The sequence below is a fragment of the Mustela nivalis genome (genome assembly GCF_964662115.1).
Source record: "Mustela nivalis genome assembly, chromosome: 5".
Lineage (NCBI taxonomy): Eukaryota > Metazoa > Chordata > Mammalia > Carnivora > Mustelidae > Mustela > Mustela nivalis.
Window position 1 is genome coordinate 1,538,453 of NC_139024.1, and position 18,349 is coordinate 1,556,801.

At 54.7% G+C, this 18,349-nt stretch overlaps 1 protein-coding gene and 1 long non-coding RNA gene across 4 annotated transcripts; one reads left to right on the forward strand and one right to left on the reverse strand.

The window, feature by feature from the left end:
* Positions 1–1,376: 1,376 nt before the first annotated feature.
* LOC309865494 lies at positions 1,377–5,625 on the reverse strand. Its single transcript, XR_014312136.1, has 3 exons — positions 5,159–5,625; positions 1,795–1,966; positions 1,377–1,530 (listed from the first exon to the last, which is right to left on the reverse strand). It is a non-coding gene; the product is annotated as an uncharacterized lncRNA (long non-coding RNA).
* A 2,360-nt stretch (positions 5,626–7,985) lies between these two features.
* DACT2 (dishevelled binding antagonist of beta catenin 2) lies at positions 7,986–17,388 on the forward strand. 3 transcript variants are annotated; one of them, XM_082729425.1, is made up of 5 exons: positions 7,986–8,493; positions 13,712–13,844; positions 14,821–15,063; positions 15,651–15,694; positions 16,352–17,388. In XM_082729425.1, exons 1-5 carry the CDS (start codon positions 8,230–8,232, stop codon positions 17,237–17,239), a joined length of 1,572 nt encoding a protein of 523 aa, XP_082585551.1. In that variant the 5' UTR covers positions 7,986–8,229; the 3' UTR covers positions 17,240–17,388. The 3 variants fall into 3 exon arrangements, with proteins under 3 accessions (XP_082585551.1, XP_082585549.1, XP_082585550.1); XM_082729423.1 differs by having other exon boundaries at positions 7,987–8,493; positions 15,651–17,388; XM_082729424.1 differs by lacking the exon at positions 7,986–8,493 and adding an exon at positions 12,530–12,644 and having other exon boundaries at positions 15,651–17,388.
* The last annotated feature ends 961 nt before the right edge of the window (positions 17,389–18,349 follow it).

The following is an 18,349-nucleotide window of genomic DNA, read 5'->3' on the forward strand; positions in this document are numbered from 1 at the left end:
TGTCCGCAGAGTGAAACAGGGTGTGTCTGTTTAGAGTTGGATGTAGCAGCTGTAGAGTAATGCATTTGGCATAAGAGCTTAAGGGAGGAGGCAGCTGATGGGTGGAGAGAGGATGGGAGAGGCAGACGGAGCGCAGAGAGATCACTGAGGATAAGTGATATGTAGATGGACAGAAAGATAGACACATGACAGATAATAGAAAGAAATGATGGGTGGCTGGATGGGATAAGCGGATGGACAGATGGACGGTGGATGGATAGATGGACAAGTGGATGGCTGGATGGCTGGCTGGATGGTGGATGGGCGAGGGGGTGTGTGGGTAGCTGGATGGATGGACAGACTGGCACACAGGTGACAGACAGAGATGAAGTTATCAAGGTGGTAAGTGTCAACAGTGTTGAAAGTGTGCGTCCCTCCATCGGATGCGTGACAAGAGCACAGCCTCGCTTCTGTGATATTCCCCCCTTGGGTACATAACGGGAAGCAGGAGGAACCCTTAACAAAATGAAACCAAGGAGCATCCTACAAAATAACAGGTCCAGAATCTTCAAGTACAGTCGTAATTCAAGAAGAATTTGAGCCACTGCTCCAGCTTGACAGAGACCAGCAGGATGGGACAGGTAAATGCATTAGTCTGGACAGGGTTGTTCTGACCTGAAGGACGCTGATGAGATAACTGGGGAGATCTGAGTTGAATATTAGATGGTAATTATGAATCAACATCAATGTCTTGATTTTAATTACTAAAATTAATGACTAATAATTAATTAGTTACTTTAATTGATTTTTTAAATTATCCCTTACTTAGGATAATGCCTTTGTGTGTAAAAAATACACATTAAAATATTAAGGTATTAATAGTGATGGGCATTCTCAATGGTTCTGGGAAAACAGGAGAACGTTTTTCATACTGTACATATAACTTTTTCACAAGCTTGAGACTTGCAAAAACTTTGTCTGAAGGCAAAAACTTCTAGTGGATTCTCATATAAAGTAGTGTATAGAGCACATGTCCTCCTACTGAAACCAGATGAACATGATAATAAAGAAATGAACAAACAAACAAACAAAAACAAAGTATGATCTATACCCACAACTGATGTAAATGATTAAAATATCTAGGGAGGCATGGCGCTGGTGTCACAAATACCGCCCTTCGCATCTGACCCTGGGCGACACACAGCACTCCAGCCAGCTCTGCATCCTCTCTCTCTACCATGAAACCAAACTTAAGTGCCAGATACACCTTCCTGTTGCCTCCCAGGTGAACAGCATCCAGGAATCCTCCAGTCACAATCGGAAAGAGAGAGTCAAAGGTGAATAGAAAAGCTGACACCGTACAAAACAGAGACAATTAAAAACAAAACAGAGGGGCGCCTGGGTGGCTCAGTGGGTTGAGCCGCTGCCTTCGGCTCGGGTCATGATCTCGGGGTCCTGGGATCGAGTCCCGCATCGGGCTCTCTGCTCAGCGGGGAGCCTGCTTCCCTCTCTCTCTCTCTGCCTGCTTCTCTATCTACTTGTGATTTCTCTCTGTCAAATAAATAAATAAAATCTTTAAAAAAAAAAAACAAAACAGAAAGTTTGTATCCATAGAGAAATTCAAGAAGCTCCTATATCCCCCAAATAAAAATGGTATGATGTAAAAATGATCCAGAGAATAAGGTCCACCAAATTTTTCTAATTTGATGGGTATCTATCTTTACGGCTCAGTATGTCAACACTCATAGCTTAAACAATGTGATTCATAAGAGAGAAGAAAAGGATAAAACTCAAAAGCTCTCCTTCTTCTCGGACCTTCTGTGTCCTTATGTAACCAAATGTGGAGGCTGGTGGCTCTGCAGTGAACGGTAACGGGGAGCAGCAGATTTGTTCTTCAGGAATCAGAGGCTTTGGCTCAGGAGGCTGGATTCGTGACATGCACACCCAGGTTCTGGCCAGCTCTCCAGGGCCCAAGAAACAGCATTCTCTGTGGGTGCAAACAAAGACAGATTAAGTTCCTCAGAAATGGACAAGGATTCCAAGTTCATGGAAAACAAAGGATAGGACCAGTGAAATAGGAATGAGGTAAAGGATGGGAAAGCCAGAAAAAATGCCGACCGTCTGCAAGGGAGCCTTGGGCCGTGGTACGAATCCAGTTCCCTCCTGGGGGCCCCAAACTGTTCCCTGAGCTCAAACCCACTCTCAGGGGGCACTTGTGAGCGGGCATACCACTTTGATCTTGTGTGTGTGAGAGAGAGAGAGAGAGCAGAGTTCTCTGCTCCTATGATTTAAAAATGAGCAATGGGGAGAGGGAGGGTTCCCTTAGACAAGCAAAAACCAGCTTTTCTGGGCCCCCTTTCTGCCTATGACGCTAGGGACAGGAGACAATGGCAGAAGAAAGAAGGACAAGATGCTAAAATTCCTTTATTTCTCACATTCTAGGACAATGAGATGCCAGGCATGACTTTCCTAACACCATTGCACATGACAGCTGTCCTCCTCCTCTGCAGAGAGCTCCAAATTCAGATGTTGCCCAAGCAGGCAAGTGAGCCCACAATTTGATCTTAAGGTCAAGAGAATGAACACAATGTAAGACGGGGCAGGACCCAGCACTTTCCCAGTAACGGGTTCTTGTCTACACAAGGAGGTGTGAGCAATGCCGAATGGAGGAAGGAGAGGCCAATGAGTGAAGAATCCGTTTCGAGAGCCTAGAAGAAGTATCAAGTAAGTTATACCTTGAGTAAAGAGACTGAGGCAAATAATGAGGAAAATAGACTGACAGATGAGAAAACAAACAAAAAAAGAATCAGCAAAGTCAAAAGATGGTGCTTTGAAAAAAAACTGATGAAGTTGTGAAACCATTGCTAAGGCTGATCCAGGGGGGCAGGGAAGGAGAGAAAACACAAACAGCCAAATGACAGGGGAAAAGCTGGGCAGGGGGTATGCACATTTGATACGTATTTGTAGACAATATCATAGAACACTTACGTCAACACAACTGAAAATACGGACACGATGAGAAGAAATCTGGAGCAATACATCCGCAACAAACTGACACAAGAAGAAACAGAAAGTCTGAGTAATTACACAGCTATGAAGGACTTTGACGCATAACTGAAAACATTTACACCAAAAAACCCAGACATAGGTGGCTTCATCTATATTCTACCAAATGCTCAGGAATGAAATTATCTTCATCGAACAGAAACCCTTACATTGAGTGCCAAGAAGGGATATTTTCACTCAGTCTGTGAGGCCAGCACAGTCTGACTCTGAAAACCTGAGGAAAAGTTTACAAGAGAAAAGGAGGGGCTGACCTCACGCATGAAAACGGATGCAGAACTCCAAAACAAAACACGTCAAACTACATGCAGCATCATACAAAGGGGGAAAATACCTCATGACCAATCTGCTTTATCCAAAAATGCAAGGTTAGCTTTACATTTGTAAACTGATTAACATAATACATCAAATAGGGAAAAAAAGAAAGTAGTATAATCATTTCAATAGTAGAAAATATAGTTGGTAAAATTCAATATCCATTCTAGAAACAGAAGACAATTTCCTTGATCTGATAAACAGTATCTACAAAACACATTCAGCAAACATCATTTTTAATGGTGAAATACAGAAAACTTTCCCACCGCCCTTGGACGTGAACATAGATGCATGACATCATCACTGTTTTTGACATTGTACTGAACGTCCTAGCCACTGAAGTAACACCAAATAAACAGACAGGTGGGAGATAAAGAGATCAAGACAGAGATACACGGACACGGCATAAGGATGAGAAAGAAAAAATTAAAACTTCATCAGTCGCAGATGATATGAAAGTATATGGGAAAATATTTAAACATCTAAAGATAAATTATTCAAGAGAATAAATGAGTTTAGCAAAGTTGTTAGAGATATCCCTGGCATTTCCATACATCACCAACAAAAATAAGGTAACATTGACAAAAGTATAAGGGAAAAAAAAACACCAAGAAAGAAGGGATAAACCTCACGAAAGATGTGCAAGATCTCTACACACAAAATTATAAAATATTATTTTGAGATATTTAAAAAATCTTTATAAAAAATCTTTATTCCATGTCCAAATCTTTATTCCATGTTTTCTTCCTGTCTAGAAGAAATAGTATAAAGAAACCATTTCATTCCAAATAAACTCTAGAGTTAATGTGTGATCCCTGTCGAAAAACCAGCAGGCTTTTTGCAGAGATCTACCTGCTGAGTCTAAAATTCACACAATATTGTCAAGTGCCCAGAGTACTCAAGACACCCATGAAGAACAAGGTGGGTGAGCATGCTCCACTGGGTGTCACCACAGCATAAAAAGCCACAATAATTGGGACAAGTGACAGGATAGGGAAACTAATCAAATAGAAAAGGGAACCCAGAACAGACCTAAATATATTTATGACAAAGGTGGAAATGCATCACAGTTCAAAAAGGACTGTTTTTTTTTCCCCAACAAATACTGCACTAGGTTATGTATTTGAGAAAAAATAGTGATTTCCCCCACCTCTTATAATACATAACCATTGCAGGTGGATGGTAGATCTAAATGAAAAAAGTGAAATCATAGATTTCCTAGAAGCAGCATTAAATAATATCTTGAAGATCCTGAATGAGCAAAAATTTCTTTAAAATGGCACAAAAAGGACCTATGATAAATAAGAATACAGAAAAATGAAGAGTCTCTGTTCTCCAAAAGACACCGCTAAGAGAGTCCACAGGTGGGGGGAAGAGAGATAACTGAACAAGGGTTCATATCCAGTGTAACCCTCTCTCTGTCTCTCTCTGGAAGAAAATGTAAAGGAAGAATCATGAATTTTCCTGTAGAGAAAACCAGCACCCAGGACCTCACTCGCTGCATTCCTTATACACCTGAGCAACCTGGAGGCAAGCGGTCTCGGAGCCGAGGTCTTCTAAGCTTGTCTCGTGCTGTTTCTCCACCAGCAGACAAGATAAGCACACGGGACGGAGAAAACAGCAACAGCAACAAATCATAGGATAACCTGAAAATCTCAGTGATAATAATACAAGGAACAAGGAACCGGAGGGAATTTTCTCCTCCCGATAAAAAGGCATCTAAGAAAAACCTGCAGTTAACGTCAGACTCGATGGTAAAAGACTGAACATCGTCCCAAAATCAGGAACAAGACAAGCATACCTGTTCACACCACATCCGTTTGACATTGTAATGGAAGTTCCAGGCAGAGCAGTAAGATAAAAAAAAGAAATTTAAAAGCATCCAAATATGAAAGGGAAAAAGTAAAACTGTTTCTATTTCCAGACAACATGATCTTGTAAATTTAAAAAATGCAAGGAAATCCACTTAACATTTACTATAACTAATACAAAAATTCCACAGAATTCAACTGCTTATTTCTACAAATTAGCAATGAACATTCTGAAAACTGAATTAGAAAACATTTCCACTTATGATAGTACCAAAAAGAGTTTTGTAAATATTTTTATTAGAAGTAAACTTAGCAAAACAAATATAAGACCTGCACACTGAAAACTACAGAACACTGTTGAAAGACATTAAAGACCTAAATATTTAGAAAAAATCCCATGCTTATGGTTCAGAAGACTTAACCTTAATGGTGGCAACACTTCTTCAATCAATCAACAGATTCCATGCAATCTCCATCAAAATCCGAGTCAACTTCTTTGCAGGAATTGACCAGCTGATCCTATGGATTCCATCCATATGGAAATGATAGGGACCCGGAAGAGCCAAAACAATTTGAAAAAGAGAAAAGTTGGATGACTTATGCTTCCTGCCTTTAAACCTCACCACGAACCTACGGTATTCAAAACGCTGTGGAATTGGCACAAGATCATGCACACTACAGTAGCAGAACTGAGAATCCGAATCAGCTGATTACCGACAGGAGTCTCAAGACAGTTTGGACAAAGAACGGGCTTTCCAGCACACGGTGTCAGGACAGGGAGACACCTGCAGGCTGAAGAGCGGAGCTGGACCCCTACCTCGTATTGTGCCCAAGAAACAACTCAAAATGGATCAAGGACTTAAATGTAAGCACCAAAACCATAAAAACTCTTAGAAAAAAAAGCAGATGTGATCTCTGACCTTTGGTTGGACCATGGTGTTTTAGATATAACACCCGGAGCACAGGCAACAAAAGAAAAAAATTGATAAGTTGGACTGCATCAAAATTAAAAACAATTTTGCTACAAAAAGTGTACTTTTTAATACACTACCAAGAAAGTGAAATATTACCCCACAAAAGGGAAAAGACATTTGTAAATCATACACCTGATAATGAAATTGTGTCTCCAATATGTAAAGAATACTTACATCTCAATAATTCGGGGACAATTTTAAGAAGGGGCAAAGGATCTGATACGCATTTGCCCAAGAAGATACACAAATGGCCAGTACACACATGAAAATACACTCCAGGTCAGTAGCCACAGGGAGATGCAAGTCAAAATCACAGTGAGATACCACCTCACACTTACTGAGACGGTCACAAGCAGAGGACGGGTGCTGCCATGGGCGTGCTGACACGGGGTCCTCCGTTCGCATTGCTGAGAATTTAACAGTCTGTCCACATTTGGGCTATTGGGGACATCGCTGTTATAAACACGGGGTGCAGGTGCCCCTCTGGGTCACTGTGTTTGTATCCTTTGAATTAATACCTAGTAGAGCAGTTACTGGGTCATGGGGTAGCTCTGTTTTTCGTGTTTTGGGGGAGCCTCCGCACACTCCTCCAGAGTGGCTGCTCCAGCGTGCATTCTCACCAACAGAGTAAGAGATGTGCATCAACAGATGAGTGGATAAAGACACACACACACACACACACACACACACAATGAAATACTACTCAGCCATCAAAAGGAATGAAATCGTGCCATTTGCAAACATACAGATCTAGAGGGTATCATGTTAAGGGAAATTAGTCAGAGAAAGACAGAGACCATATGAAACAAACCAGATAAACATAGGGAAGGAAGGAAGGAAAAAGAAAACAAGACGAAAACAGAAAGGAAGGCAAATCACAAGAGACTCTTGACTCCCCGGGAACAAACTGAGGGCTGGAGGGCAGGTGGGGGAGGGGCGTGAAGGAGGCACCTGACGCCCTGAGCGGGGTGTCCTATGCAGCTGATGAAGCACTAAATCCTACCTTGAAACTAATAAAAATCAACAAACCAACGAATCAACAAATCAAAGCAGTCAGGGGTTCAAAAGGTCTCCCAGCTCGCCCCCTCCTCCGAGGTCGGCGCCCACCCGAGTGAACGCGCACTGCCGGCTAAAAGCAAACCCTGAATGGCCATAGATTTTTCAAAGAAGCCAAAAAGTGGCACCAGCCGGAATGCCCACCAGTAAAGAGCGGAGAAGCAAAAGCGTCTACCCACAGGACGCGACATTGTCACCAGCAGAAAGAATGAAGGACGCGGTCGCCGGCAGCACGCGGAGCCGTGGACACAGCGGCCCAGCGGGAGGAGGCCAGCCGCGAAGGACTGGCCAGTGTGACCCACGCACGGGCCGTTTGCCGCCGAGGCGCAGGAGCGGTGCTTGAGCACCGAGAGCGGACGGCGACGGGAGGCTGCGGCTCAGGGTCGATGGCTTCTTGGGGATCACTGACCGGGGCCGCGGCACACTTGTGCTGGCTGGGAATACAGAGGGAATCACCAAGTTGTGCCCTTGGAGCGGGTGCCCTGTAAGAATAGGTTCGCTGCATCTCCATAAAGCTGTTATTACCCGCCAAAACGGGGGCATTCCCACTGCTGATACGTTTTTCCAATTTATAACAAGCTTAAAAAGGTACCATGGTCCTTAAAAAGTGGTATCTTCCCAAGAATTTATCTTAATTTAAAAACAACAACAACAACAACAACAAAACAAAAACCACCACCTTTCACCCCGTTTGTTCCCCTTTGGGCCCTTTCCCGCCCTCCTGCTGGGGTCCTCCCTCTCCTTTGGTCCCCTCCAGACTCACCGAGGTCCCCCGGACCCCAAGGGCACGGGGCCGCGACGACGGGGCGGGCCCGGGGCGGCCGCTGTGACCTGGGGCGTGTGCAGACACCGCCCTCCGCGGCCACCGATAGGTCCCACCCCACCTTGGAGACCTGCGGGGCGGGGGCGGGGAGAAGCTGCGCAGGAGGCAGCGCGCGCGGCCCCGGCGGCTCCGAGGAAGCTCCGGGAGGCCGGGGAGGCCGGGCAGGCTCCAGGGAGCCCGGGCAGGCTCGGGGAAGGCCAGGCGCGGGATGTGGGCGCCGAGCTGCCCGCCGGGGCCCGCGGGCTGGGACCGCCGCAGGGTGGGCGCCCGGCTGCGCGCGGCGCTCGCGGGGCTGCGGGAGCTGCAGGGGCTGCGCGCCACACAGCAGGCGCGCGTGCGGGGCGCCCTGGCCATGCAGTCCCCGCCGGGCCCCGCCGCCCCCCAAGACCCCGCGCGCCCCGAGCACCCCCGCGGCCCCCGCGCGCAGGAGCTGCGGTTGGAGGCGGCGCTGGCGGCGCTGCAGGAGCAGCTGGTAAGGAGCCGGGGCCCCGGGGGTGCTGGGCGCGCGGGGCGACTGGGGGCCGGGCCACCTGGTGCGGGAGCGCGGTGGCCGGACTGCCCCACTGATTGAAGGGGACGCAGTTCGGGTTCGGATGGGACGGCCGCGGAGGCCCGCGGCTCGCGGGTGGGGATCCGGACTGGGAAAGGCGCGCCGGGGCTGCCCCGTGGCGCTGCCTCCTGCTCCCGCGGACCGGCTCTGAGCGCGCGCTCCTGCTGGCCTTCCGGGCTGCTCGGGGAGGAGCGGCTCAGTCGGTTTCCCGGGGCAGGGGCTGCTTGGGATCCGGGTGTGGGACCCCGGGTGCAGGTGGCCCCGCCGCGGGGCTCTGGAGCGACACTGCCCTCGTGCTGGGCGCAGCCCGAATTGTCCCCGTACATCACACCCGAATTGCTCAGATTTGATGGGGTCGGGTCGGTTGTAACAAAATGTGGAGGAAAGCATGTTTCCCAGGAAAGCTTCAGCTCCAAAGTGTAACCTGACCTGCAGGATGAGGTGTGTCCGGGGAGTCCCGGAGCGGGGGAACCGGGCACCCTCTTAGGGCGGCTGCACCTGTGTGTCTCCTGGCTCCCCTGCCTCCTCCCAACGCCAGCTCCGTCTCACGGGCTTGAAGACACTCCACGTTGTTCCTGCGGTTTTAATCTGCTGCCGGCCTTGTCTTTCCTCTACCCGACACAACTCGGGAGTTTTTCCAGCACTGAAGTACGTTTTAAAGGAAAAATGAAAAGGCTCTATGGACAGGTTCATATCCGATGGCGTTCATTCTAGTCCTCTTAAGTAGAATTTTTTAAATTTAGAAGTCCAGATCTGTTGTGTTTAAAAGCTGCTGGCTGTTCTCGTACAGCAGGCTGCACGATGCTGCGGCCTTCCTCTCTGCTTAACTCCGTCCGGTGACCGGCGCGCTGGGTGTTTCTGAATTCCAGACCCTGGAAGACGCCTCTGGGGACTCCAGAGCCACATTGCAGAAGAAACAGGCAGAGAGTGGAGGGAGCAGAACCTGGGCCCTGACTGCGCAGCCTGCGCCCCGCCTGTGACTGGGCCGCCCACAAGGGCAGGGGCCAGCTCTGGAGCGGGACCCGCACCTGCGGTTTGCCTGCCCTCACCAGTCGGCCCCGGTTCCCTGTGTGTCTGCACCCAGGGCTCCGTGGCACCCGGCCGCCCGCAGAGATGCGTGGCTCCGGGGAGAGCCGGGCACAGCTGAGAGGCAGCCCTGAACTCGTCCGCGGGCACGAGCACAGCTGATGATTAACTCGACTTCGGGGATGCACCAATCAGACTTGCGAGTCGTCAGCCTCTAATTCCAAGTAGCCTTTGGAAGAGATCAAACAGGTTTTTTGTTTAATTTTTTTTTTAATGTGGGGACCAGAAGGAACACGCAGACTTTGTCTTCAAACTTTGTTCTTGGCGTGGATTATGTGATCAAAAGAGAAGAACTGAATTTGTGTGACATCAGCTAGGGCTTAACACTTCCCTGTTTTTCTTGCAGGGAAAACACAGGAGTAGTGCTAGAGCCGTGGGGAGAGCATGATTCATGGGCCTCCTGGCCAGGGCGGCTGCAGACCCGCAGCGCCGCTCACTCCGCCTCCCCCAACCCCTCCCCGCGGGCGGCCGGCCGGGTGACCGCGCTCCGGTGAGAAGACCAGAAGGGCTTGGATCTGCCCTCGCAGCCTTGTCGCGCACGCGTCCCCCGGTCGAGGAGCGGGAGCGGTTCTGGGGACCTGCACTGCACTCGGGTGAGCAGAGTTAGCGCAGTGACTCGGATGGAAGCAGGCAAAGGAGCATGCAGTAGGCGCTTAGTAGGTGTGCGATGAGCAAATACAGGAGTGCCTTTCATTGCTCTCCTGGGGGAGAACCTTCCTGTCTCCCTGTTGGAGCTGACGGTGCCCCGTGACCCCGTGTGGGGCAGCTGCTCCTCACTGGTGGGTCCTGGGCTGATCCGTGGATAACTTGGGGGAGCCCAGTCATCCCTGAGAGGTGGCGGCCGGTCCACTGCTCAGGCGTCAGGTTCCCGCGACACCCACGTGGCCTGCGGTGCCCCAGGGCAGGCCAGAGGCCCCACCTCCCGCTCGGGGGCTGCCAGTGGCACTGGGAGAGGTGCCCCGAGGTGCCGTGAGGAAGGCCGCTGGGGACCCCGCCGTGACATCTTACCCCAAAGAATTTCCCAGGAGCTGGCTCGGCGGGTCGTGACTTGTCCTGAGAGTGGCAGCGGGCCGCGGCTGCTTTTCGCGGGCGGGTGCTGGCATTAGGGACAGCAAGAGCCAGCGGGCTGCCTCTGCCGGGGTCAGCAGGAGGTCGGCTGCGTTCCTGCTTCCTGGGCCTGCCCGCTGGCTTCCTGAACTTGCTTCCTGAACCCTCCGGGGAATGAACTGGCTCAAGGTCCCCAGCGGGGGCAGGGCATCCCCGACAGGGCCAGGCCTCCGTCCAGTTCCCACGCGGCCCATCTGTGCCCCTGGCCATTGCTGGTGGTCGGTGGACTTCTCCTGCAGTCTGGCGGTCTGCGGCCCCCGGGATAGCTGCGGCTTTCGCCTGTGTCCTGCTTCCTGTGTAGACGCTCAGCTTTTGAGGAGAGAGAAGGTGTTTTAGACGCCGTGGGTGTGTTCTGAACTCGAGGGCAGTTTTCCTTTTTGTCCTTTGGCTCTGCCGTGAAGGCTTGAAGAGAGTGGAACGCTGATTTGTGGATGGAAACCGAGGACAAAGAAGGGGAAACCGGGTGGTTCTCTTAGGGTATAGACAGCAAACATCGCAGAGAAAGGATAAGCCGAGTCCGTTTTTAACGGCGATCTGTAGAATGCCCTTCTCCAGCCTCTCGTGTTCATCCGTTCCTAAGAACCCTTTGCGCTCCCTGGGAAGCTCGTCCCGATGCGCAGTCCCGGGGTGACCAGGATCCCCAGAATCTGGGTTTATGCTCAGGCGACCCCACCTCCCGGGGACTTGTGGGTGTGCACTGCCTTCACCCCGGCCCCAAACACAGGCTGGGGGGGATCCTGACTCCGTACACCGCCCTGGTAGTGAGCCTGGATGCTGGGGACAGAGGTGGGGACGAGGGGCCCCCCAAACGCGCCGGCTGCTCTGACGGGGGTGCACGTGACTGCCACGGCCCTGGTCCCCCGGTGCCCGTGTGCCAGTGACGTCTTCTCTGCAGAGGAAATACGTGGGGAGAGATTGTCTGTGGCCGGCTTCAGTGGCTCGTGCTCTCTCCTGGTCACAGACTGAACTTGGGCTCTCAGCACAGAATTAGACACAAGGAGTAAATGAAAAAGCAGAAACATGAACCCCCGAGTGAGGGAGGGAAGCCTCAGCGAGGACGGTGTCACCCCAGACAGCGAAGCCCGCGCCTGAGCTGCGCGTCCCGGGGACACGGTAAATCGTCGGTGCGCCCCCGAGCCTGTGCGTCTTTGACCTCTTGCCGTCAATCAGGAACCGCCCACCGAAGGCCTGGCTGGGCACACAGTAGTCACAGAGCGGCCATTCTCAGCACAGACGCACAGAGGGGACTCTCTTTTTTGGAAATCGGCTTAGAGGAGCCCTGGGGGCTCAGAGGTGCCCTCCTGCTCCAGAAGGATGAGAATATCATGATTTGGAAGAGAAGCAGTCAGATTGCTGTGTAAGCATCGAGCTGTGACCCCACAGAGTAAGGCACAGCAGCCCTATTTAGGACAGGGAAGGAAAAGTCATTCTCAGTGAAAACACACACTGGCCCCTTTGCCTGAATGTAGTGTTCTTTGTGCGGAGGGTGTTGGCGTGAAGCCCAACTTCGCACACCCCCAGCTCTCTCTGCCATGGCTCTTGACACGGTCACATTCTCCTTGGTGAAAATATTCAGAGCAAGAGGCCGCATGTTCAGGCTGGACTGGATGGTTCGGGGATTACAAAGTTTTTATGAAATCCAGGACTGGTTTTGGCTGTGATACGTTCACAGATTATCCTGTGGCATAAGACTCTCTGGCTGTGACACGTGGAGTCTGCTCTCAAAGCCGTGGATGTGGTCCCCGAGCAAAGGGGAGTTGGGCATGGTGGCCCGGGGATGGCGACCTGGCACGCACCAGGCACTGTGTCAGGCCATGGGCTTGTCACCCACGTCACCTCTCTCGGGCTGGATCCAAAGGCTGTGCCCACGCGACCCCCTCGTAAGAATCGGCAGTTCCTGCCACCTGCTTCCCTCCCAGACCGCAGCCTCACGGTGCTGAAATTACAGAGATAATTATGGGGTTTAGGGAACTTCCTCCCCTGTGATATTAGATTTGAAACACAGTCATTTTCTTAAACAGGGTGAACCACATAATTACATCCATTCATTATTTGCCTTAAACTTAATTGTTGATTAAAAATAAGAAATTTATGCAGCAGGCCCTGAAAACGCTGCTACCTGATGATGGAGAGAAGCGAGTCCACATCCGTGAGGCGCTCGTGCTAGTTCTGCATGTTTGTCATGTACTGTGGGTGTGCAAATGCGTATTATGGACAGTAACCGCGTACACATACGCGTATTATATGGTCACACACATACGTGCGGCTGATGCTGTAATAACCCGTATATGCCTGAGCCTGGAGAGGGTAGAGCCTCAGGGCAGAGCCAAGATGTGAACCTCTAAACCCAGAAGATTCTGGGGCAGATTTCCAGGTGTGCTGAGTGCAGGCACTGCCCCCTCCTGCCGGGCCTCTGCCCCTGTCCCTGAGGGTTCCACAAGGCGTGGAGGTGACGCCTGTGAAGGGGGATCCGAAGAAGGGGGGCTCTTTCTCCCTCGGGGACTTTCCCCTGCCCTGAAAAGTCCGGGGTTCGCACAGGGCCCACTGAGCAAGAGAACGAGGCACACGAGCGTGGGAAGGTCGGTTCTTACATAAGCCTCGAGAGCAGCAGCCGAGCGCGACCTCTGGGCCGCGTGTAAGAGCAGGGGCCGCCTTTGACCTGAGCTTGTGCCCTGTCAGTCTCCTTAGGAAGACATACCTCGTGGAGAACTGCTGACGCTTCTAGAGGCCTGCCGTGGCGGCCGGCAAGCCGGTCGGCGGGGGCAGGGGCTCTTTTCCTCTGGCGACCAGAGGGCCAGAGCTTTGGCTTAGGGAAGTGGAGAGGAGCTACCGGGCTTTGGAGCGGAGCCGCGGGCGTTGCGAGGCACGTCGTGTGCCGGTGCTCACTTCCCGGGCGTCGGGCTTGCTCTCTGCACTCGGACAGCTTTGTGTCCCGCTTTCCCCGTAGAACCGCTTACGACGCCAGGACGTCGGCCTGAAGACCCACTTGGAACAGCTGGACCGGCAGATCGGCGAGCTTCAGCTGGACGGGAGCGGGCCCTGCGGCAGGGCGGCCGACGGCGACAGCAGGCCCAGCTCGGGTAGGCCGCGCCGGCGGGCAGTGCCGCTGCGGAGAGGACCCCCTTGCCCTCTGGGGACCCCGCACCTTGGGGGCCGGTGCTGCGGCCGGGGGGTCCGCCCAGGCTCTCAGGCCCGGCTCATGAGCGCAGCCCCCCCCCCCCGAGAACCTGTTCCCAGGGAGCACGCACTATGCACCCCTTCCTTCCTCCTCCCTAAATGTGTTTCTGGAAAGAGGAGCGTGTGCACAGTGCGCGTTTATGGGGAGCTCTTGATGGGGAAGGCCTGCTTCCGGTGGACGAACCCTCCGTGAGTGTCTCCCCGTCTCTGGGCTGACACACGTTCCAGGCTCTGTTCGGGTCGGAGTAGCAGGGAGATGGTAAGGAGCTGTTTTAGGAGGTGATCGTCTGCAGGTTTATGGAATCTCAACTCTGGGTAGTTTGTCAGAGAAGGTGGGCAGGACACTGTCCCCTTGCCTGCTGCCCATGTGTCCCTTGGTTGAGAGCTGCGAGGAGATGTCTCTGGAGCCCTTCCAGCCCCCCCAGTTTAGAGCGTGTCATCCCATGTGCCTGGAGCCTGGTGCACACGCAAACCCAGGAGACCGTGGGCAGCACCGCCTGCTGTTTCTCAGTCTTTTTGTAAATTTGCAAAACCACGGCCTAGTCTGGGTGTGCAGCGCGTGGAGTGGAGTGGGCTGGAGACCTCTGGGTGCTGTCCTTCCTCTGATGGCTGCGGGCACCTGGGAAGAGGGAGAAGAAAGCCAGCGGCCCGGCCACGTAGGGAGAGGGAAGCCACTTGCCTGAATGGGGGCCGAGCGGGTGGTGGGCTCCCACGGACTGTGCTCACGAGGCGACCGTGGACAGTAACGGGGAGTCCCCAGATGACTTCCCCAGCGCCCGCAGGCTGAGATCCTGATCCCCTCTTAGCCCTGGGGCCGGCTCGGGCAGGAAGGGGGCCGCTGCCCCAAGGTTACTGACTGCCTCCGCTCACCCCGTCTAGGCTTCTACGAGCTGAGTGACGGCGGCTCCTGCTCCCTGTCTGCGTCCCGCACATCCGTGTGTAGTGACCGCGTGTACTCCTCCCGGGACACTTTGCTGCCGGCCGACCCCGCGGCCAGGCCCGATGCGGGGGACGGCCGGCCCCGGTCGGCTGACGAGACCACTGTGCACGGAGCGCCCCTGCCCATCTGGAGAGCTCTGGCCACAGAGGAGGGCGTGTCCAGGCCTAGGCCAGTGTCTACAGGTAAGGGAGAGCCGGGCGGGGTGGGAGGCGCCCTCCCAGGTGGCGGGGGCTGCGGAGTTCAGAGCCGGGAAGACCCAGGTATACTTGGTGCCGGTGCCAACCCCACAGGTACCACTCCAGGCGTTGTTGGTTTTCGGATAGAGACGGGAATACGACTGTTCATTGCAGCAAGCCTGCTGTGATAAAAAGCATTCTTTTCTTACAATTTAAGTGGACATCAGGAAGTTATTTTACAAATCCTTCTAGAACCCTTACACACCCTGACGGGCACCGTCTGTCATCGGAGCGGACACAGCATCCAGAGTGACCCAACCTCGGGTGAACGAGGGCATCGAAACAATCGACTTTGCGTCCAGGCTTTACCGCGCACGTCGGGGCAGAGAGGGGAGTTGGGAGCAGGTGACGGAGTGAGCGCGCAAGCCAGCCCTTTCTGCAGGCTCGTGTCCCGGCGTCACCGTGCGCGGGCTGCTGCTCCCGCCGGCCTCCTGCCCACACCCGCACAGGGCGCCGCGCAGCCGTGATGCTGCGTGGAGGCGAGCCCAGGGCCGTCCCCAGTTCACCTGTTTGCTCTTTTTTCTTGTTCCCAGGCGATCTTGAAAGAGTCCTGCCATCCGAGCTGGAGCTCCAGAAGGCCAGTGCAGACCCCAAGTCCACTTCCGTTCTCTGCCCCGGGATGGACCTCCCGGCCCCTGTGCTGGACCCCAAGTACCAGTGTGACCTGGTGTCCAAGGGAGGCAGGGAGGTGTACCCGTACCCCAGCCCCCTGCACGCTGTGGCTCTGCAGAGCCCTCTCTTCGCTCTCCACAAGGAGGCCCTGCCAAGTCCTGGCCACTCGCCCCCCAGGGAGCCCCTTCCCAGCCCGGCGGCCCTGGGCTCCATCCAGACCAGACCCGTCCTTGAGGCTGGCCCAGCTGCGGCCTATATAGACAGGCTGCTGAGGCTGCACGGCCGAGGGATCCCCCTGAGGGGCAGTGTGGGTGAGCAGGGACCCCCAAGACATGAGGGGCCCCTATCCCCACCTATGCTTGGTGGCCAGAGAGCAGAGAGGGAAGGTGGCCTGGACAGGCTGGTGTGCACCCCAGAGAGAGCAGGGATGGGTAGGATGCCTCGGAGTGGGGACACCCGCAAGGACAGCCTCGAGCAGGGACCTGAGCGCCTCACAGCCACCCCTCATCCCAGGAGCCTTCCAGAGGAGGGACCTGAACCCCAGAATGGCTGCGTCCGTGGGGAGACCACACGGGGCTCCCCTCCGCTGGGGCGTGGGCCAGCCCCATCTCCCTGCCTACAGGCTCTGCAGCCGGCTCTCAGCTGCCAGGATGGCACGGTCCGGTGGCCCACCAGGAAGGGGGGCAGGGAGAGCCCCGCGCTGGCCCCAGGCCTCTGTGCCCAACCCCCGTTTGCTGACCATGGAGCTTTCCTCCTGGGGCTGAACACAGGCCACCCCAAGACAAAGGCTGTGAAGGTCAAGAGAGGGGCCACCGACAAGGTCCAGCCGTCCCCCGGGAGGGCCCTCGCAACCCCCCTGCTGCCCCCAGAGTGGGGGCAGGGTCTCGGGAGGAGGCCCGTGCCGGCAGGGGCAGCGCCTAGCCGGTCCTGCTCTGAGCCCAGACTCTACCCCGTGCCCCTCCTGGTGCCCCTGCTGGTGACCCGACGGGAGGGTCGCCGGGCCCCGGTGCAGGCCTTGTTCCCCTTGGAAGTGGCGGCTGGTGTGCAGGTGCGGAAGCAGCAGCGGAGGTGGCTGTCCTCCGTGGAGGTCGCGGGCGGCCTGGGGCCCCCCAGGCCCGCAGTGAGCCGAGCCAGGGGCCCGCAGCCGGGGTGTGCCCGCGCCAGGCCCAGGCTGCCCCGCCAGGATGCCCGGGTCAGGAGTGAGTCAGAGGGCTCCGAGCCGTCGGCCAGGGGCGCCTCCTTGCTCTACTCCACGGTGGCCGAGACCAGCGAGGACGGGGCCAGCGACCACACCTCCAGCCGCTTTGGAGACCGGGAGTCCAGCAGCAGCGACTCAGAGGTCGGGGCCTGGCCTCGGGCGTGTCCCCCGCAGCCCTCAAGGGCCCCAGGGGCCCGCAGGCCACCCCTGCCCCCGATGCCCAAGCTGTGTCGCATCAAGGCCTCCAAGGCCCTGAGGAGAAAGATTCGAAGGTTCCAGCCAGCGGCGCTCAGGGTCATGACCATGGTGTGAGGCCCCGGAAGTTGGCAGAGAGCCTCGCTGGCCGGGCCCAGGCCGGGGTCATCCCCAGGAAAGCCATCCTCTGCGGAGCGCGGATGAGCACGCAGGCCCTGGCTAAGGACGGGCTCTCGCTTCCCTGGCTGCCGCCGCGTGCTGCGGGTCTGGGTGGACTCGCCAACATGGATTTCTCCCAGGTCACTCGGGTGACGGGGGTCCCTGGGCTCGCCCCATGGACCAGCTCTGAGGAGCGTGTCCCTGCCCGGTGGAGACTGCCCCTACCCCTGCGGCCTCCGTGTCCGCATCCTCCCTGGGCAGGGGTCCCATCCAGTCTTCCCCGGTGTCTGCCCTGGGGTCCTGGTGGTGCTCCCCTACCTGCAGCCCCGGGCCCCCGACCCCAGCCTGTTCTGCATGGCTGGGCACCGGGGTCGGCCCAGTCCTTCTGAACCGTGACTCCCAGGAATCATTCTCCCCGAGGGCCGGCTGGAGGCCGGTGCCAGAGAAACCGGGGTGTGAATCCCGCGGTAAGTCCTCACCGGCCAGGACACGCGGGTTACGCCGGTACCGTCACCGGCCCGTCTCTTCATGCGCCGCTGCTCCTTCCTGCGGCCCTCGGTGGGCTCCCGGGCCAGCCTGACCCCCCGCCTGGGCGCCCCCCCCCCAAAGTGGGAAAACGCCGATTCGAATACACAAAACGGAGCATGGACGTGTCGGCTCAATCCGGGGTTGGGAGTTCAAGCCCTGCACTGGGTAGAGAGATGACTTATAAATAAAATCTTTATTGAAAAAATAACCTTTTTTTGGTGTTCACTCTTTGAAGAAATGCCCTTCAGCTTTTCCGGGATCTTCAGGGGAGCGCCTGCCAAGTACGGCAGCATTTGTAATCCTGAAGCGGCTCTACCCGAATCCTTCCCAGGCCGCAAAGGGCTTCCCCGGGCCTGGGGCCTAAAGAATGAGTGGGGGTGTCTACACTGCGGAGCCTGGGGGGCCGGGGACCTCAGCCCCTCCGCGGGGCCCAATGCACAGTTGTCCAGAATATGGGAAGGGAAAAGACGCAAGGAAACCAGCCAAAATATTTGTAGATGTACAGCCATGCACGTGACAAGCGGCTGGTTTCCGAACGCA